Below are 22016 nucleotides of genomic sequence, written 5' to 3' on the forward strand. Positions count from 1 at the left end.
TCTTTAGGATAACTTCTGGGGCCATGTAATGAGGAGTGCCAACAATCTGGAAACCAATAGAAGAATGAGATGATCAATAGATATAATTGTAACAAATAACATCAGAGGAAAGGTTTCCTAGAGAAATTATAAGAAAAGGAAAAAAAAATGAGATCTATAAAGTACAAGATCCTGTAAGTAACGCCAACCTCATTATCAAGGAACTCGCTGGTGATGTCCTCAACTGGAACATAGTAGATGTCTGATGTTGGCCTCATGAGGCCGACTTTCGAAACCCCAAAATCCGTGACTTTAATGTGTCCGGTTGATGTTATCAGGAGGCTGTGAAAGAAAAGATGGAGTCAGTCCCAAGTAATAACCCATAAACGGTACAACAAAATCTACCATTCTTCCCCTTCATTATACTACTAAGGTCACTTACTTGCCCGGCTTCAGGTCTCTGTGCACCACACCGTAGCTGTGCAGGTATGCCACCGCAAAGACTGTTTCTGCAATGTACATACGGGCCAAGGTGACAGGTAATGGACCTCTGGACTTTATAAGACTGGCACAGTCTCCCCCTAAAGGACAAAAACAAATATGAAAAGTGAGAGTTTGTTCCAATGTAAATTACACAGTGTGAAGGTGAAGTAAGCGGAGATACTGGGACAGGATGTCAGATATAGATATATATTAAGGTAGATATTTTATTGTATACTGCAAAGTGACCCTATACAAAGAGACAGGGCCAGGTCTCATCTACAAGCCTCTAATATATTTATCTGTGAAAGTTCCCATCTATAAAAACTTTTCAAATGAAGACAAATCTCCCTTTTATTCATAGTGGAAGTTGCAGCCATGCTCAGTGAGGGTGAGGGTGAGGAGACTTTCACAGAGATCAATGGTTCCTCAGGCATCCTGGTAACAGATAACATAGTAAATGCAGTGTGGACGTGTAACCATCCATGTGGTCACATTCTGGTTATATACAAGGTGCTAGGATTAATCAGACATGGGCTGGATATAGATACAATGGATGTGTCCTACCTGGTACATACTCCATGACCATATTCAGATGAAGCTTAGTAGGAAAGGAGCAGAACATGGAGGCCACAAAGGGACAATCCGCGAATGTTGAGATGTCCCTCTCCAAAAAGGCCCGTTTAAGTCTCTTTGGTTCTTTCAGGTTCTGCTTGTCCAGTTTCTTCACAGCGCATAACTGGTTTGTGTCTTTATGGCGCACTAAGTGGACAGCTCTGGAGAGGAGGAAAATCCATGATTTATTATAAATTGTTACTAACAGTCTGTCTATAGACCTCATCAATCAATCAATCAATCTCCTGTAAGACTAATATTAGATGTTTGGCCTTCACTAGACATCCATGTCTAGAATTATGTAAAATAACACTTCAGAAATGATCACTTAGGGGAGGTCCTCCTCCTCGTCACATCCTAACTGACAATTAGATGAGGACTCATATAATTTCTCTATAGGAACATTGTCCGGACAGGACACTGAGACATAGGCATCATCATAAGGAACCCTAGGAAATTAATATTATATCAAAATAAAGCTCACCCATAAGATCCACGGCCGATCACTTTGATCGGTTTATAGTCGCTCTTACAAGGAATTCTCCTTGAGTTTAATGATCCGATCAGGGCCTAAAAAGGAATAAGAAATGACTGTAAGAAATAGAATATGCAGGAAAATAAAAGCTCCAGATACAAGAAGGTCTCCATTATATATTATGTCCCCACTGATTACACTGCAGCAGATGTAGAGGATTTGATACAAGCCAGACCAGAACCTCCACAGAATATATTATATTATAGGGGGGATGTCCTCCATACACATATATCATTGCACTGCAGGGGAAAATATGGGACATGCAAGCCATACCCACTGATCTGATGATTATACAGACATCACTGATACTTACACTGGCAGATTCGTGGATGATCTCTGGTGTCTCACAAATTCCACCATCAATATTTGCCGGCACGGTTACTCCTAAAACAATGATAAAATAATAAAAGAGACAATATGTATTAGCTTATAGCAGCACTTATTATATAAAACATCCATATTATGAGGGGGAAAATGAGAAGATCCTTGCACCTAGAATAATACCAGGTATATGGATACTCTGCACACATTAATATATATATATATATACTTGAGAAAGTATTCTGCCCCCTTGATTTTTTCAATCTTTTCCCACATTTCAGGCTTCAATCATAAAGATAAAAATGTTAATTTTATGGTGAGGAATCAACAACAAGTGGACACAATTGTGAAGTTGAATGAAATTTATTGCTTATTTTAAAAAATAATAAACTGAAAATTGGGGCGTGCAATATTATTCGGCCCCTTTACTTTTAGTGCAGCAAACTCACTCCAGAAGTTCATTGAGGATCTCTGAATGATCCAATGTTGTCCTCAATGACTGATGAATATAAATACAATCCACCTGTGTGTAATCAAGTCTCCGTATAAATGCACCTGCTCTGTGATAGTCTCAATGTTCTGTTTAAAGCACAGATAGCATCATGAAGACCAAGGAACACAACAGGAAGGTCCATGATACTGTTCTGGAGAGGTTTAAAGCCGGATTTGGTTACAAAAAGATTTCCAAACCTTTAAACATCCCAAGAAGCACTGTGCAAGCGATCATATTGAAATGGAAGGAGTATCAAACCACTGCAAATCTACCAAGACCCGGCCGTCCATCCAAACTTTCATGTCAAACAAGGAGAAGACTGATCAGAGATGCAGCCAAGAGGCCCATGATCACTCTGGATGAACTGCAGAGATCTACAGCTGAGGTGGGAGAGTCTGTCAATAGGACAACAATCAGTCGTACAAGGAGAAAGCCATTTCTCAAAGATATCCATAAAAAGTGTTGTTTAATGTTTGCCACAAGTCACAAGGGAGACACACCAAACATGTGGAAGAAGGTGATTTGGTCAGATAAAACCAAAATCAAACCTTTTGGGCACAATGCCAAACGATATGTTTGGCGTAAAAGCAACACAGGTCATCACCATGAACACACCATCCCCACTGTCAAACATGGTGGTGGCAGCATCATGGTTTGGGCATGTTTTTCTTCAGCAGGGACAGGGAAGATGATTAAAATTGTTAAAATGGATGGGAAGATGGATGGAGCCAAATACAGGACCATTCTTGAAAAAAACCTGTTGGAGTCTGCAAAAGACCTGAGAATGGGACAGAGATTTGTCTTCCAACAAGACAATGATCCCAAACATAAAGCAAAATCTACAATGGAATGGTTCACAAATAAACGTATCAAGGTATTAGAATGGACAAGTCACAGTCCAGACCTGAATCCAATCAAGAATCTGTGGAAAGAGCTGAAAACTGCTGTTCACAAACGCTCTTCATCCAACCTCACTCAGCTCCAGCTGTTTGCAAAGGAAGAATGGGCAAGAATTTCAGTCTCTCAATGTGCAAAACTGATAGACACATACCCCAAGCGACTGCAGCTGTAATCGCAGCAAAAGGTGGCGCTACAAAATATTAACTTACAGGGGACGAATAATATTGTACTCCCCAATTTTCATTTTTTTTATTTTTTAAAAATAAGCAATACATTTTGTTCAACTTCACAATTGTGTCCCAGTTGTTGTTGATTCTTCACCATAAAATTAAAATTTTTATCTTTATGTTTGAATCCTGAAATGTGGGAAAAGGTTGAAAAAATCAGGGGGCCGAATACTTTCACAAGGCACTGTATATCTAATATATAAAGCTGAGTATATGTATGTATGTATGTATATATGCATCTATGTATGTCCGCTAAATGAAATTGCACCGTTGACACTCCATTTCACTCAGGGAACGATGTAGAAATTTTAACCCCACGCTTTAGGTATTCACCAAAAAATTTGCCTCCATTAAAGTCAATGGAGCTGGGAGCCACAGTGCAGCCAGAACTTCAGAAGAATGCGCAGCCACGCCCTTAAATGTAATGTTGGCATGTCACAATGTAGCCAGAGAAAGAGACAGACACAGACAGAGACAGACAGAGACAGACAGACAGGGACTGATAAAAAGACAGGGAAAGACACAGACAGGGAGAGAGACAGACAGGGAAAGAGAGAGACAGACAATGAAAGGAATTCCAATAATGACACGATTGAGGCCTATAAGCCTCTTTGTACATTTCTGATCTTAAAAAGCCCAGAGGAAAGAAGCACAATCACATGAGCCCCCTCCTTTATAGTCTATAAGGGGTCCAGGAACCATCACCAGCCTCATACAGAGGACAATGAGTAAATCTACATATTCTCTTCTGTTCTCTATAACTTAATACTTGAATGTAAAATATGAGATGATCGTCTTACCGTCCATCGGATCAGTGTTTAGCTCTCCCTGACGGCTATCAGACTCAGGGATATTCAGGCTTTGCCCCTCTTCGGAGTCACCTTTTGATGTTTTCTGAAGGATATAATATATACAATTAATATAATATTGCACAAATACTAAATTACCGTGTATACATATATATATAAGGCAGGAAGGACTAAACCTGGATTTACTTGATAATTTCAGCATTAAACAGACTATGCATACCCGCCCCCTCCAGTAAACCCAAATTAATATATCAGGGACATATATATACATCTGATCTGTAATAACTTGTATAAGAACTGCAGCATTTACAAGAAGGAAGATTGTGGTGATCGAGTGAGACACATGGGGAAATACAAGCCCCGCACCGCTGAGTACTGACTGTCATCACAGATGATGGAGTCCAAAGAAGGCCGACGGCAATAAAGTGACCTGTGTCTGCCGGGAGCGAGCAGAGAGGCCTCTAACATCATAAATGTGACTTTCTGCTATGTGACCTATAACCTGGAGAAGATCAGACAACAAGGACATGAGATATAGAAGATGATTGATCCTTACCTGGCGCTCCATTGAGTAGGCCGGATGCTCTAATACCTTCAGGACATTTTGGGCCAGTTGTTTAAAAAAGGCCAATTCTCCGCTTTGGGCTTTTTTTTCAGCCTATAGAGATAAAAATAAACAAGAAAGGAAAACCATGAGAGAAAGTGCAGAATGGAGGAGGCCATTGATATCTCCATGTTACTCCTGCTATCTGCACCACAACTGCTACATGACAGCTGACGAGGGAATCGGTCACTTATAAACCTTTAATTTTCCACGTCCTCCCTCCATACCCAGTGTATGTGTGGCGCCCCTGACCTGGTCAGGCACCACTGAGTACTGCACCCATGCTGGGGACAGTACAATACAGGTAATCCAGAAGGCTGACAGGGGTGTGGAACACAGGCGCATAGTGATCAGGTCTCACACATGTACCCATGAGAGGACCCCTGGGGATCCCAGGAGGGGGCAAGCCTTCACCTTCACTGGAATAGTGGAGGGGGTAGAGCCTCCATCTCCTCTCAAGGGGTGTGGTGGAGAGTCTAGTTGCTAGGTGGCGTAGGCAAGAACAGGAGAGGAGGGGCAGTGAGTCAGTTAGAGCAGAACTCCATAGAGCTCAGTGAGGAGCAGACCTGTGGGGCTGTTGCTGTCTAACAGCGCCCGCGCAGTGGCTACAGACGGGGGAGAACGGTCAACTAGGAGTGCTGCCTGAAAGCCAGCTTCAGCTAGAGAGTGCAACGGAGTGGGAAGTAAGGAGACTGCTAGAGAGCACCAGGCCCAACCGGGCGGCAGATCCCGAAGCGGGGATAGATTCAACTTTCTTCTGCTAAACCTGCCGGTGTGGGGCTCTTAAAGCCCACACCACAACACCACAAAAGCCGCAGCCACGTAACCACAAGTTAGGGCCCATAGGTCATAGGAGGCAAGAGGCTGGAGTGGCCTGGTCCGGGGAACAAGCACACGGCAAACAACAAGGGGAGAGAGGCTGCAGCATCTTCCCTGGGTGACCCCCATAGGGACTAAAAGTCGGGGTCACCCCAAACCACCAAGGGCTAAGGAAGGCGAGTCAGTAGTCACCCTCATAAAGTCAGCCTGAAGGATACCTGGTTCCCACCTGGTTCATCTCAGCTACGCCCGGGCTACTCACCCTGCCATCAAATGTGAGTAAAGCCCTTGAAAGACATTCCTGCTTGTGTGGTCATTCTGCGCCTTGTGGTACTACAAACTCACACCGGGCCCTGGGGCTTGCCTCACTCTCAGGAGGCTATTCCAACTAACTGCACACACCATCAGCCCCAGGCGTCCCCTAACCTGCAGTGGCGGTCCCCACTGACCGCAATACTGAGAGTGGCGTCACGATCAAAACAGAAGATTTCCTACCAGTGACGGAGATCCAGCTGAGTGGAGTCCCTGAAGGTATGCACCGATACAACACCCGTGGGGCTTCACATCTGGCGTCACGAACAGGATAAGGACTAGACCTGTTCAGACAGGTGACCATGTGCCTAGGCGGTCCGCTTGAAAAATTGGAAGCGCCACCATATTGCCACCATGAAAAGCGCGCTGAAAAACAACAGCAGCCCGCGCTGGGAGAAGTTACCGCCCACGAAGAGGTGTGGCTACCCAGAGATCCCCTGCAGAGTCCTGACCTCGCTGAGGAAGAAAGCGGAAGCGTCCAGAGACGGCGGAGCAGAAGAGAAGCCAGTAGCTTGTTAGAGGAAATGGAGTCCAGACGCGGATACCCAGAGCCAGGCTCTGCTGCCTGGTGGTGCCGGGAGCTTGCCATCTTCTGCGACCGGCTGGAGGCCGGGATTGTGCGACAGCTTAGGGAAGAACGCACGGAGCTCCTGGAGATGGCTGCGGCGGTGCGGACCTACGAGGAGGGAGCCGCGCGACGCATGTCAGACCGAGCGGCGACGACGCAGACCCCGATGCAGCCACAGATGGGTGAGTCGAGTGATGCCCCGGCCAGCACAAGTGCCCCGACCCCTGCTGCCACGCCCGTGGTCCCGGAAGAGGCGCCCGGTGCGGCGCCACCGAACCAGGCCGCAGCCACGCTAGATGCGGCCCGCCAAATCCAGGCCGCCGCAGCCATGCCCCGCCTGGCCCGCAAAGGTCCGACTACCACTGCGATACTGATCCGTGCCGCAGGTGTGACACTGACCCAGGCTGCCACCCTGCTGAGCCCAGTCCGCCAAGACCCCAACGCAGCAGCGACGCTCATCCGCGCCGCAAGTGATATGCTGAACCAGGCCGCAGCCCCGCCGGGTGCGGCCCGCCAAGCTCCGATCACTGCAGCGACGCCCGGCTCAGCCTGCACGGACCCCATCGAGGCTGCGACGCCAAGTGAGACCGCGGCTGCAGTGTCCAGTCCGGCCCGCCAGGAACCGGCCGCGACAGAAACGCCAATCCAGGCCGCCGCCATGCCAGGCGCGGCCCGCCAAGACCAGGCCGCCGCCATACAGGGCGCGGCCCGCCAAGAGATGGCATCACTATTTTCCCCGGCCTGCAAGGCCAGAGCAGACACCGCTCCCCAGTCCAGAGAGGTCCCTGCTAGGAAGACCCTGATAGGAGAGGACCCTGAATACTGGAAGCTGAAGGCTGACCTAGAGGCCCAGTTCCCACAAGAGATGGTGGATCGGTATCTGCTCCCTCCGCATACCCCCAAGGAGATTCAGGCAACCCCTGCAGCCGCGCCAGAGAGTCCACCGCCCAGACCAGCTGAAGAGAGCCCATCCCCAGCACTGCCACAACCAGAGTGCAGCGAAGAACTAAGGGGGAGAGGAGGCCAGGAAGCTGAGGAGCTGACTCCGGAGCCACCAGCAGTGGATCTATACTCAGAGCCGGAGATGCTGCCCTATTCACGCTGGGATGAGGAAGATTTGACACCGTCTGCAGACGAAGATCAGCCCAAAGACCTCACCTGGGAGCCCGCAGGCATGAACCCAGCTCGCAAGACACGGCGCAGCAGAACAAAGTATCCTCCAACACCACAGTCTCCAGAGCAGAGAGAGGTCACAGCCAGAGACCTGCAGGAGAAAAGGTGCCTAAGAAGGTCCAAAGCCCAGGCCAGAGGACCCCTGTGTCATGGCGTAGTGGAAGATTTCAACTTGAAAAGTGGTTATGGATTCATTGTAGCCCCTGGCATCAAGGAGGGGATATTTGTTAACAGGAGAGATGTAAGCGCTCATCTGCCTAGAGGACACCCTGGCAGAAATCTAAAGATGGGAGACTCAGTTCAGTTCACCATGCATCAAGGCGAAAGGGGATTGTATGCCCTGGACGTAGCGTTATGTCCCAGCAAACCTTACAGCCATCCCATGCTACAAGAAAGACAAGAAAGACAAGAAAGACAAGAAAGACAAGAAAGACAAGAAAGACAAGAAAGACAAGAAAGAAAAGACAGAGATAAAGAACCAGATGTAGAAACAGACGAAGACCAAGAAAGGAAAGATAAAGATCCTACAGATGAAACAACCACAGACAAAGATCCTACAGATGAAACAACCACGGACGACGACGGAGAGCAAGAAAGTCACAGGTGCCGGTGCCCTACATGCCCACGCCCTGGTGAAATGGAGGAGTAGAGTAGAGAGAAGTAAAGAAATACAGCAAGTTACCAGTTGAAGTTTTGACAAGTTTTGTTTGCAACGTTTAAGAACTGCGCCCACAAAAACTATTGTGAGAAAACCATAAACCTTAAGGCTATGAACTTGCTATAGCCACAAACTCTCGCAGTGTAAATAGTTACACCAGTGGCACCACCACCAGGTCCAGCCTGTTTAGGGGCTTGGCTCGTCTGCAACCAGGGGGGCCCGTCCGTAGAAAAGGGCCTTGGCTCACCTGCGACCAGAGAGCACGCCTGTTTATGGGGCCTTGGCTCACCACCACAAAGAGGGTACCTGGTCAGCACCAACTGTGGAGGCCGCCTCTGAATCCTGCCAGAAGAGGCTGACGGCGCGGATCCACCAGGCCAGGTATACCCTGAAACCACCAGCCCATGAAAGCCGCCTCTACATCCTGCCAGAAGTGGCTGAAGTCGCGGCCAACGGGAGAGGAAGATTGGAGGAAAGGTCTGGGGAAACGGATGGCCCAGACCTGGTCACCAACAGGACCGGTGACCTGCCTCCTGAGAGGGTTTTGGGTGGGTTAACGGACTTGTGGGTGGAGGGTGGTGATGTCTGATATCTGGTGGTTTTAAAAAAAAAATGTTTTACATGTTTTAATGTTTTATGTATTTTAAAATGTTGTCTTGCAGCCCGAGGACGTGCTGGTGATAACTAAGGGGGAATGTGGCGCCCCTGACCTGGTCAGGCACCACTGAGTACTGCACCCATGCTGGGGACAGTACAATACAGGTAATCCAGAAGGCTGACAGGGGTGTGGAACACAGGCGCATAGTGATCAGGTCTCACACATGTACCCATGAGAGGACCCCTGGGGATCCCAGGAGGGGGCAAGCCTTCACCTTCACTGGAATAGTGGAGGGGGTAGAGCCTCCATCTCCTCTCAAGGGGTGTGGTGGAGAGTCTGGTTGCTAGGTGGCGTAGGCAAGAACAGGAGAGGAGGGGCAGTGAGTCAGTTAGAGCAGAACTCCATAGAGCTCAGTGAGGAGCAGACCTGTGGGGCTGTTGCTGTCTAACAGCGCCCGCGCAGTGGCTACAGACGGGGGAGAACGGTCAACTAGGAGTGCTGCCTGAAAGCCAGCTTCAGCTAGAGAGTGCAACGGAGTGGGAAGTAAGGAGACTGCTAGAGAGCACCAGGCCCAACCGGGCGGCAGATCCCGAAGCGGGGATAGATTCAACTTTCTTCTGCTAAACCTGCCGGTGTGGGGCTCTTAAAGCCCACACCACAACACCACAAAAGCCGCAGCCACGTAACCACAAGTTAGGGCCCATAGGTCATAGGAGGCAAGAGGCTGGAGTGGCCTGGTCCGGGGAACAAGCACACGGCAAACAACAAGGGGAGAGAGGCTGCAGCATCTTCCCTGGGTGACCCCCATAGGGACTAAAAGTCGGGGTCACCCCAAACCACCAAGGGCTAAGGAAGGCGAGTCAGTAGTCACCCTCATAAAGTCAGCCTGAAGGATACCTGGTTCCCACCTGGTTCATCTCAGCTACGCCCGGGCTACTCACCCTGCCATCAAATGTGAGTAAAGCCCTTGAAAGACATTCCTGCTTGTGTGGTCATTCTGCGCCTTGTGGTACTACAAACTCACACCGGGCCCTGGGGCTTGCCTCACTCTCAGGAGGCTATTCCAACTAACTGCACACACCATCAGCCCCAGGCGTCCCCTAACCTGCAGTGGCGGTCCCCACTGACCGCAATACTGAGAGTGGCGTCACGATCAAAACAGAAGATTTCCTACCAGTGACGGAGATCCAGCTGAGTGGAGTCCCTGAAGGTATGCACCGATACAACACCCGTGGGGCTTCACATATGTAAAACACATGACTGCTTGTGACCTCTGACCTCCATAGGAGGCCATGATTTTAACTACATGCTGCAATACTATGGTACTGCAACATATAGTATAAGCGATTGAATGTTCGCATGTTTAAGTCCCCTAAGGAACCCTTACAAAACATGTAAAAAATAAAGAAAAAAGTTTTAAAAAATGTTTTAAAATATAAAAGTTCAAATCACCCCTCTTTATAAAAATTAAGGAAAAAAATTAAGTGAAAGTCTGATCTATGAAAATATGGAAATAATTAACACAATCAATAAACGTCATAATCCAATTAACCCTTTAGATACCCCCTCTCCCTTGTCATGTAGCCTGTAAACCCTATTTCGGCTCCCTGGCTGTTCTTATCTGGATATTTGGTACAGGATAAACAAACTAGTATTTCATTATTATTTTCCATTACTAATATTAACTGCTATTTACCTGTTGTACTAATGTCCTGATGTTCTTCTGTAAATGCTCAAGATATCGTAAGCTTATACGACCTTGGTTGTATTTGGTCAGGCAGTCTCTCACAAGCTCCATTACCAGCCGGTAAGTGAAGCTGATGACGCCATCGGATAGTGGCAGCACAAGGTTAGGGTCATAGGTGGTAAGAATCCCCTCAAGTCGTGCTAACACATGAAGTTTGTCTGGATGAATTCCAAACATTTTAAAGTAAATCTAATCGCGATCAATATATGACTAGCTATATAGCAAATCACTGACAGCAAGCAATGACCACAAAGTGTCAAAGTGACAGTCAGAGTGAAAACACTTCTATAAGAAGTGATGGTTAATTGTGATGTCATAATGGAATCGTGTTCTTGATTCTTAAATCGGAATCTTACCATATAAGGAAGTTGCCTAGCAATCCTTAAGGCTACACGCGCACACTGCTTTTTTTGCTGCGTTTTTGGTGCGTTTTTGGCTGCAGTTTATTTGTCAGGACTTTCTGACATCTGACTTCCCAGCAAAGTCTATGAGCAGTCAGATTTGCTGTGCGCACATTGCAGTTTATTTGTCAGCGTTTTATTTGTCAAAAGTTTGTGACGAAAAAAATGCAGCATGTTCATTCTTCCTGCGTTTTTGTCAACATTTGTCACAAAAACGCAGCAAAAACGCAGGTTATGAAAAACGCACCAAAAACGCTCCAAAAATGCACCGAAAACGCAGCAAAAACGCACCTATAATTACAAGCATTTTTTGTGACATTTCCAGGCTCTCTCTGACAAGGTGCAGTTTTGGCTGCAGTTTGTGAACACAAAAAGATGCAGCGTGCGCATGTACCCTAAGGAAGCATTAATATAGATGGCGCATCAGTAGTAGACGCGGGCATGGAGGAAAAAGCTATGGGTGCTTTACTTTTTTAATTAGCGAGGGTAATTTTATGTTGTAAGATAAATTATTTTTATCTGCTATTCACAAAAATTATAAACTTTTTAATCAACAAGAAATTAAGATTCTGGAGCTAAAAGAAGTTTCTTTACTGAGGAAAGAGAGGTGGACTGGGACCACATCCCGCCCTGGCATATGATGCTTGGAGGCCCTTGTTTCTCTCCCTCCCCCACTTCAATAGATGGGGTATCTATTCCAAATATGAACCTGCAATCACTGGACAAAGTCAAATTGCACAACTACCAATAATACACATTTATACATTTCTGAGGGGCACACTTAGGTGTTTCTATAATATTATATGTAATGCCCCTGAGACCCTCAGTGCACTACAGGGAACTGCATCCTCTTGGGGATGCAGGACCTACCCCCTGGGAGCTGGAGTACCAGTGCCGATTCCACCAACATACATCTAAACTCCTAGTTCTCCTCTCCACACTGGGCATAGAGGGTTAACCATGTAAGGGGATGGGTGCCATGGAAATGAGTCCTTGGGTATTGCCAGCCTGGTGAGAGGGGTCAGCAGGCAGTCAGAGGCAGTCGGGAGCACACAGGAGAGGTGTGCGGACGTGCCGAAGCTGGGTCCGTGTAACGGTGACCCCGGGGCACAGGAGAGGTTACCAGTATGGGTACCGAGATACCGCTGGGACTGGAGCACGAACGGGGCACAGGGCCCTTGGTCAAGCGTAAGTTTTAGACTGTTTTACAAATACAGTACCTGCACAGTGAGGACACCTTCACAGACTTCATCGAACCAAATAATCCGGGGGCATCAGCAGTAAACTAGGATCGGGGTTCGGACACTTAACTCCCTGCAGGGTCTGCACTGCCCACCGTACGGAGAAGGAGACTGTACCCCAAAAGGGACAGTCAGGGTCCCCAAACGCTCCACCCTACGAGAACTCAATCTACAGAGAGTGACGGGGAAAGAGCAACCTGGGTCACTACATTGGCACTGGTCCTCCTGGGACCTGAACCAGCAATCCCTAGGTCCACAGTGAGTAGAGACTGTTAAAGACAACCCGGTGTGGTCTCCATTATTGCCCCAGTACATCTCCCAGGCACAGCCCTACCTGCGGAGGGCCTACCATGACAGCTGCCACTACCATCAGCCCTGGGAATACCCACATTGAGTAGCGGCGCTTCCCCATCCTTAACCATAACCCGCAGGTGGCGTTGTGGTGCCCTGGACTAGCCAGGTCGTCACAGATAACACACAAACACCCCCACCCCCATTAGACAGTGACACCAGCCAAACCAAAAACCCTTGTTGCCTCCCTCCAGTGTCTGATGTCCACACCAGGTGGGGTGGAGCCAAGCGGTTGGCCCCACCCACCGAGGAGTTCACAGGCCTGGAGGCGGGAAAAGGACAGTTTAGTCCAGGAGGTGGAAGTGAGAGGAGTAAACACTGAGTGTCTGGGTTTGTGGCCCAGGCACTGACAGCAAGGTTGGCAGACGGTGGTGGCCGTCTGCAGGAGTGGTGAAGCAACGCGGAACTGTAGGACCGGGGTCGGGCGTTGGCCCGCCGGTACCGACCGGGGAGCGAAGTGAAGCCAGCACACACAGGCAGGGCCATCGGACCCCGACCAGGCTTGGAGCCGCCGACAATAGTCAAATATGAGTGTGACCGGAACCCCAGGGGTTTCCTAACCGCCAAAGACCTGATAGAAGGCAACCGCCCACACCGTGAGGGTATACAGCTACCACCTAAGGCTAGAGACCCAAGGGCCAGCGCCTGCGGGCAAACGGGCTCCTCCGGCATCCATCCACCAGGGAGCGGACTACCGTTGGGGATCCATAGTAGTCAACTAAGTACATCAAGATGCAGGGAAAGACAGCCGACATCACCTGTCCGGGGAGAGACACTGCAGCCGGCTGCGGGACCCATCCATCCAGCCGTTTGGTTTGCCGAGGACTTTGTGCATCTCTTACTGAGTGAGTACACCCGTGCCATCCGGCACCGCGCCGCGCTGTCCCTGCAACCCTGCACCTCACTAACCCAGCCTCCCCGTTACATCACCGGGCCCCGGGACCACCGACCCCTACCAACGGAGGGGGAAAACAACATCCCAGCTGCTCCCTACCATCGCTCCCGGGATCCCCGTCACCAGCAGCAGTGGTGCCCATTTTCACCACGACCCGTGGGTGGCGTCACGGAATAAATCCCCCAAACCAACCACCCTTTTCACTCACAGACGAGGAGCGCCGCTCGAGTCCCTGGATCCGGCCCACCGCTCGAGCCACCGAGCAGCAGCAAACACAGCAGCGCCGGACCCGAGCGTTAGCGAGTGTGCAGCAGCGGCGGCGTCCTCCCCGCCCGCGACAGCGTCACATGACAAAAACTCTTGTCTCCCCTGTAAATACCCCCCATTAACAAAAGGGGCCCAGATCACGGGCCTGGGCAATGGCCACCAGAGTGACATTACCATTTCTTACCGCCTGGGACCGAGTACCTCCTTCTCTGGGTGCTACATTAGTACACAGTCAAACCCCTTTATAATAACACTGTTCCACATATTTTCAAAAGTTGTCAGGTTCTATTATGAAATCAGCCATTTCTCAATCATTTTCACCTCCTAAATTCAAATCTGACAATGACATTTTTTTGTTGGCTCCTGTTTCTGTGATTTCAGAGTTTATCACTTACTGCTATATATTAAATCATAAAAGTTTCAGTACTTTGAAACATTATTATTTTTGCAAATATAAAGATGCAGTATATTTTGCCAATTTTCTGATATTTATTTAGAGGAAAATTAGCAACAATTCAAATAACTAAAACTTGTCTAAACACCATTGTGATGTAAAAAAAAAAACGTTTGTTTAAAAGAACTGAGAGTCCTCAGTGGTTGATACCTTTTAATGGCTAACTGAAAAGATGGTAATAATAGCACATTGTACATTGTGATGTATGAAGTTACAGAAATTGTGCTGTAAAATCTGTTTCTCATTCAGTGACAATTCGTTTGTACTCCTGCATCAGGTCATCATCTAATAGTAATCTGCAAGCATTGATGGACTCCATTTTCCCTGATATCTTTTCACATAGCACCAGTGGCATAACTAGAGTGCGATGGGTCCCGGTGCGAAAGTTGGGCCTGGGCCCCCCTCCGGACGTTATTCAAATGAATGGGCACCTGTAGCGTTCTAAATTCTATAAAGACATATTAATTGCCCCTTCCCCCCTTCATTATGCAGTAATGTTCCCAATCTTGGTACATATGTCCCCCATACTGGTAAATATGTCCCCTGATATACATGGTATTGTCAGGGCCAGGCGGTCGGGCAGACCCAGGAGGTGGATCCACTGGGCCGAACTCTAAGATGGTGGTAAGGAGTCCGGTAGCTGAAGCACTATGGGCAGTAGAACAGTCCGTGCCAGTGAGTGTAACGAAGGAGTCCCTGGGACCGCGGAGTCACAGATGGTAGTCCGGGTGACGTAGCTCAGGTTCGGAAGCCGAGGTGATGTCAGGCGGGGTCCGGAACCTTTGGAGCGAGATGACGGGTCACCGCAGGGATCCGAGATGGTACGGACTGTCAGATGGCAGACGGGCAGCGTGCGGGGTTCGGGATTCAGCAGGACCGGATGGCGAGGCAGGATCAGCTCTAGAAGAGAGATACGTGAGTATGGCAAGACGACACAAGGAGACCTGACTCCTAGCTTGGAAAACACGAAGATCAGGCCCCGCCCTCTTGGACAATACACCCCTATATACCCTGTACCTGTTCAGCCTCATTTCCTGTTAATGGACGCTGGCCCTTTAAGAAAGGGTCAGTGACCGCGCGCGCGCCCTAATGCGCATGCGCGCAGCCCGGGTGCCAGAAGCCAGGGAAGGAGGCTGAGAAGAGGACGCAGGGGAGCCGGCCAGGGCCTGGGAGGCCGTCGGGCGCCGCGATCGGAGACCAGGGGGCCTGGGAAGGACGGGCACCGGAGCCAAGGACCCGGGGAGCGTGGCAGGTGAGCCGGGGAGCGGGGCTGAGGACCCGGGGAGCGGAGCGGAGGACCCGGGGAGGGGAGCCAAGGACCCGGGGAGCGTGACAGTACCCCCCCCCCCCACGCCCCCCTCCCCGCAACCGGGACATGAAGGCACGGATCAGAGGAGTGCCCACGTTCTCCCTGGGCTCCCAGGACCTATCCTCAGGACCATACCCCTCCCAGTCCACCAGGAAGAACTGTCGACCTCGTACGGTCTTCATGGCCACGATATCCCTTACCGCATAGATGTCGTCATCGGCAATAGGTGGAGGAGCCGGACTGGCAGCAGCGGAGAAGGGACCAAGGACAACCGGCTTCAGCAGGGAGACGTGGAATGAGTTGGGTATCCTCATCGTGGCCAGGAGCTGTAGCTTGTAGGAGACCTCATTGATCTTGGCGAGGACCTTAAACGGCCCGATGTAGCGAGGACCCAGCTTGTAGGAAGGTATCTTCAATCGGATGTACTGGGAAGCAAGCCAGACCAGGTCACCAGGAGAGAAACACGGAGGGTCCAGACGCCTCTTGTCAGCGTGTTTCTTCATCCGCTGGGAAGCGCGTCCAAGGGACGCCTTGACAGAGTCCCAAATGGTAGCGAAGTCACGGGCTACAGTATCAGCCGCAGGGACATCCGAAGAAGGGGATATAGGCAATGGAACGGAGGGCTGAAGTCCGTAAACGACATGGAAGGGAGATTTGGAGGACGACTCACTGATGTGGTGGTTATGTGAGAATTCAGCCCAAGGCAGAAGCGTGGACCAGTCGTCGTGATGGGTGTTGACATAGTGACGTAAGAAGGATGTCAAGATTTGATTGACCCTCTCCACTTGGCCATTAGACTGAGGATGGTATGCGGAAGAAAAGTCCAGAGTTACTCCCAGGTGTTTGCAGAGCGCCCTCCAGAAGCGGGAGGTGAACTGAGTTCCTCTGTCGGACACGATGTGGGATGGAAAGCCATGCAAGCGGAAGATGTGATGGATATAGGCTTCCGCGAGTTCCTGAGCAGAGGGCAGTCCAGCCATGGGGATGAAGTGGGCCATTTTGGAGAACCGGTCCACCACGACCCATATGACTGTGTGTCCAGAGGATAATGGCAAGTCCGTAATAAAGTCCATCGCAATGTGTTGCCAGGGAACTGAGGGTATAGGCAGAGGCAGAAGACGGCCATAGGGCAGGTGTTTGGGCGTCTTGTTTCTGGCACAAGAGGAGCAGGCAGAGACAAAAGCAGCGACGTCCTTGCGAAGGGATGGCCACCAGTAATGGCGTGCAATCGCACCCCATGTTCTCTTCTGGCCTGCATGACCGGCTGTTTTTGAGGCATGACCCCAGTGTAACACTTTTTGCCTGTCAGTCTCAGAGACATAGGTCTTTCCGGGCGGTATCTGGGCCAGGGTGACAGGGGCCACCGAAATGATCTTGCTAGGAGAGATGATGGGTTGGGTAGTCTCTTCCTCCTGTTCCATGGGCATGGAAGACCTAGACAAAGCATCAGCGCGTACGTTCTTGTCCGCGGGTCGGAAATGGAGCTGGAAGTCAAACCTGGCAAAGAATAGGGACCACCTGGCTTGCCGTGGGTTCAGTCGCTGAGCGGACCGCAGGTATTCCAGGTTCTTGTGGTCCGTGTAGATAATCACGGGGTACACTGCTCCTTCCAGGAGGTAGCGCCACTCCTCCAGAGCCAGTTTGACCGCCAATAGTTCTCGGTCACCGATGGTGTAATTGCGTTCAGGTGCTGAGAAGCTCTTGGAGAAGAAACCGCACGTCACCATCTTGCCGGAGGAGGACTTCTGCATGAGCACTGCTCCGGCTCCCGAGGAGGAGGCATCCACCTCCAAGGTGAACTGGCGGTTTAACTCCGGACGGTGGAGTACAGGCGCGGAGGCAAATGCTCGCTTCAGTGAGCAAAACGCGGCGTCGGCCGCAGGTGACCAGTCCTTTGGATTAGCCTCCTTTTTGGTCAAAGCGGAGAGAGGAGCAGTCAGGGCAGAGAAGTGAGGGATAAACTGGCGGTAGTAGTTGGCGAATCCCAGGAACCGTTGGATTGCCTTCAGTCCAGAAGGGGGAGGCCAGTTGAGTATGGAGGAGACCTTCTTTGGATCCATCTGCAGTCCAGTGCCCGAGATGATGTATCCCAGGAAAGGGAGAGAAGACTGCTCAAAGACACACTTCTCATATTTGGCGTAGAGACGATTCTCTCTCAGTCTTTGTAGAACCAGCTGTACGTTCTCTCTGTGGGTCTGGAGGTCCGGAGAGTAGATAAGGATGTCACCCAGATAAACTACTACACAGATGTAGAGAAGGTCCCGGAATATGTCGTTCACCAATTCTTGGAAGACTGCTGGTGCGTTACACAAGCCGAAGGGCATCACGCAGTATTCATAGTGCCCATCGCCAGTATTAAACGCGGTCTTCCATTCGTCCCCGGAGCGGATACGAACTAGGTTGTATGCACCCCGCAGATCCAGCTTGGTGAACACACGGGCTCCTCTGAGCCGGTCGAACAATTCGGGGATGAGCGGCAGAGGGTACTTGTTTTTGACGGTGATCTGATTCAGACCCCGGTAGTCGATGCATGGGCGTAGGTCACCCTCTTTCTTCTTAACGAAGAAGAAGCCCGCTCCCGCAGGAGAGGAGGATCTCCGGATGAATCCCTTTGCCAGACTCTCTGTGATGTAGGTAGACATGGCCCTGGTTTCGGCGGGAGACAACGGATATATCTGTCCTCGAGGTGGTGTTGTTCCTGGGAGCAGGTCGATGGCACAATCGTAGGGACGGTGTGGCGGAAGTACCTCAGACTCCTTCTTGTCAAAAACGTCTGCGAAGGACCAATAGGCCGAGGGCAGTTCCGGTAGGTTCTCTGGAACCGGAGGTCGTCGGATGGGTTGTATGGATTTCAGACACTTCTCATGACAAGCAGGGCCCCATTGGGTGATTTCGCCAGTACCCCAGCTGACTGATGGTTCGTGTGTCCGCAACCAGGGAAGTCCCAGCAGGATTTGATGGGACATGTGTGGTAGGACGTAGAGAGCGATGTTCTCGGTGTGCAGGGCACCGATACGCAGTTCGACCGGTCTGGTGACCCAGGAGATGGTATCAGAGAGGGGTCTCCCATCCACAGAGGCAATCACTAGGGGCTTCTCGAGTAGAGTAACAGGCAGCTGGCACTTGTCCACAGTGGCCTGCTGGATGAAATTGCCTGCTGCTCCAGAATCGAGGTATGCCTCAGCCGTGAAGCGCGTCTCTCCCGTAGACACTTGCACAGTCCACATAACCGGATCTGAGAGAGTCCCAGCACCTAGGGTGGCCTCTCCTACCAACCCTAGGCTTTGGAGTTTCCCGGCCTTTCTGGACAGGAGCGTAGGAGGTGTGTTCCCTCTCCGCAGTAAAAGCAGAGGCCCTTGGCGAGCCGCTCTGCTAGACGTTGTTCAGACTGTCGTACTCGGTCGATCTGCATGGGCTCGTGGACGGGAATCCCAGCTGTTGATGACTGAGGTACGGAGGGCTTCTGTGGAGGAGAAGAATGCCGTACCGGACGTCTCTCACGAGACAGCTCTTTGGAGCGCTCCTGAAAACGAATGTCCACTCGAGTTGCTAGGGCAATCAGGGCATCTAGGGTGGAGGGCACGTCACGACCCGCCAACTCATCTTTGATGCGACTCGAGAGTCCCTCCCAGAAGGCGGCTGTTAGGGCCTCATTATTCCACCCGAGTTCTGAAGCCAAAGTGCGGAAACGGATGGCGTATTGGCCCACCGTCAGTGTTCCTTGACGTAATCGGAGAAGAGATGAAGCAGACGCAGAGGCGCGTCCCGGCTCGTCAAAGGTGCTGCGAAAGGCCTGCAGGAACTCTTGAAGATCCTTGGTCATAGGATCCTCCTTCTCCCACAACGGGTTCATCCACGCCAGTGCCTCGCCCTCCAGGTGAGACATGATGAAGGCGACCTTGGCTTGGTCGGAGGCAAACAGATGTGGCAGCTGCGTGAAATGGAGGGAGCATTGGTTTATAAACCCCCTGCAGGTCTTGGGATCTCCGGCGTACCGGGGTGGTGAAGCTAAACGCAGTCGGGAAGCATCCGAAGAGGCAGCCACGGGAGCGGGGGACGTGGCTTGACTAGTGGCGGCTTTGGATGTTGAAGACGTGACTGCCGCTTGTAGCGTGGTCAGGCGAGTGTCCACGGACGTCATAAAGTTCAGCATGCGGGTCTGGACTTCACGCTGGCGTTGGAGTTCCTCTTGCAAGGCTGCTAGTGCTGCAGCGGGATCCATGGCCTGATCTTACTGTCAGGGCCAGGCGGTCGGGCAGACCCAGGAGGTGGATCCACTGGGCCGAACTCTAAGATGGTGGTAAGGAGTCCGGTAGCTGAAGCACTATGGGCAGTAGAACAGTCCGTGCCAGTGAGTGTAACGAAGGAGTCCCTGGGACCGCGGAGTCACAGATGGTAGTCCGGGTGACGTAGCTCAGGTTCGGAAGCCGAGGTGATGTCAGGCGGGGTCCGGAACCTTTGGAGCGAGATGACGGGTCACCGCAGGGATCCGAGATGGTACGGACTGTCAGATGGCAGACGGACAGCGTGCGGGGTTCGGGATTCAGCAGGACCGGATGGCGAGGCAGGATCAGCTCTAGAAGAGAGATACGTGAGTATGGCAAGACGACACAAGGAGACCTGACTCCTAGCTTGGAAAACACGAAGATCAGGCCCCGCCCTCTTGGACAATACACCCCTATATACCCTGTACCTGTTCAGCCTCATTTCCTGTTAATGGACGCTGGCCCTTTAAGAAAGGGTCAGTGACCGCGCGCGCGCCCTAATGCGCATGCGCGCAGCCCGGGTGCCAGAAGCCAGGGAAGGAGGCTGAGAAGAGGACGCAGGGGAGCCGGCCAGGGCCTGGGAGGCCGTCGGGCGCCGCGATCGGAGACCAGGGGGCCTGGGAAGGACGGGCACCGGAGCCAAGGACCCGGGGAGCGTGGCAGGTGAGCCGGGGAGCGGGGCTGAGGACCCGGGGAGCGGAGCGGAGGACCCGGGGAGGGGAGCCAAGGACCCGGGGAGCGTGACAGGTACATAACGTCTCCATCCTGGTATATATTTATCCAATCCTAGGCTGATCCTAGTAAAAATGTCGCACATCCTGGGCCCATCCTAATATATGTCTCCCATCCTGATATACAGTATATGTTCCTCATCCTGTTCGTATGTCCCCCATCTTGGTATATATGGTCTGGGACTGTCTCTAATGCATAATTAAAAAAATAAAAATAATTTAAAAAAAAAAATACTCATCTTTCCTCTGCTCCCACATCTCCCAGTGTCCTCTGTAGCGAGCGCGGAGTGGCCTGCAGCTGACATCGGAGTGCGTGTGTATTGCAAATATAAAAATGGCTTTTTTTGAGCACATACATTATGTTATACTATAACATATTGTTTAACCATACAGAAAAAGTGTACATGGTGACAAAATCTTGTGTATGCTTAAGGGTTTCTGTGTGTTTGTTGTATATGTACAGACAGACAATATACCATTGTAGGAGAATCCTTATGATTTACTTTAGTTCAACAATCTGATGTTTTATGGGTTTGCTATATACACAGACAGACAATATATCCATTTACCTAGCTCAAATACCTGATGTGTATTCTTGGGAGATTTGAATATCTGTGGGTTTATTACCCCATTGTCTGATGTGTGGTGTATCTCTGATTCATCTATAGGCCACTTCACACATAACGAGATCGTAAACGAGATCGTTACTACGTCACAGTTTCTGTGACGCAAGAACGACTTCAATTGCGATCTCGTCACGTTTGACACGTACCAACGATTCACCCCCTGCTGCGAAATCGCTGATCGATGCCGAACAGCTTGGGCCATTTTTGGCTCGTTGGAGTCCTGCTGGGCTGCATGAATCTGTATGTTTGACACCCTATTAACGATTTCGTTGACGACCTAGATGAGATGCACGAAGGCGTGTTGTTGCGTCCCCGTTTCCACGCCCCTTCTGCACCCATTGGTTGGCGCTGAGAACAATAGTGTGTAGTTACGTCACCATTTCCGCGCCCCTCTCTGCACCGATTGGTTAGCAATGAGAACACTATTGCATTCTGATTGGATGCTTTGTTCCCTTTTGAGTCTTCTAGGAGCAAACCTGTGACTACACCCAGATTCATTCGTGCTTTGTTCCCGCTTGCTTGGTTTTCGGATCAAAGCTGCATCTTCCCTCATTCGTTCCCGAGCGTGTCGCTGTATTCCAGATTCATTCGTGCTTTGTTCCCGCTTGCTTGGTTTTCGGATCAAAGCCGCATCTGCA

The 22016-nt window shown here is 50.4% G+C and overlaps 1 protein-coding gene across 1 annotated transcript; it reads right to left on the reverse strand.

The window, feature by feature from the left end:
• Nucleotides 1-3: 3 nt before the first annotated feature.
• LOC142297385 (microtubule-associated serine/threonine-protein kinase 3-like) lies at nucleotides 4-11050 on the reverse strand. The gene is made up of 9 exons (XM_075341611.1): nucleotides 10788-11050; nucleotides 4916-5017; nucleotides 4351-4444; nucleotides 1923-1993; nucleotides 1559-1644; nucleotides 1027-1235; nucleotides 422-560; nucleotides 189-321; nucleotides 4-117 (listed from the first exon to the last, which is right to left on the reverse strand). The coding sequence occupies exons 1-9, from the start codon at nucleotides 11013-11015 to the stop codon at nucleotides 4-6; spliced, it is 1176 nt and encodes a 391-aa protein (XP_075197726.1). The 5' UTR covers nucleotides 11016-11050.
• Between the last annotated feature and the right edge of the window lie 10966 nt (nucleotides 11051-22016).

The sequence above is a fragment of the Anomaloglossus baeobatrachus genome, chromosome 3 (genome assembly GCF_048569485.1).
Source record: "Anomaloglossus baeobatrachus isolate aAnoBae1 chromosome 3, aAnoBae1.hap1, whole genome shotgun sequence".
In the NCBI taxonomy this organism is placed as follows: Eukaryota; Metazoa; Chordata; class Amphibia; order Anura; family Aromobatidae; genus Anomaloglossus; species Anomaloglossus baeobatrachus.

Coding starts and splice junctions, on each gene's coding strand:
- LOC142297385 (XM_075341611.1), bottom strand. CDS start 11,015: ATGTTTGGAATTCATCCAGACAAACTTCATGTGTTAGCACGACTTGAG. Junction 1,236..1,558: donor ATCGGCCGTGGATCTTATGG/GTGAGCTTTATT, acceptor CCTCCTCTCCAG/AGCTGTCCACTTAGTGCGCC. Junction 322..421: donor AGAGACCTGAAGCCGGGCAA/GTAAGTGACCTT, acceptor TTTCTTTCACAG/CCTCCTGATAACATCAACCG.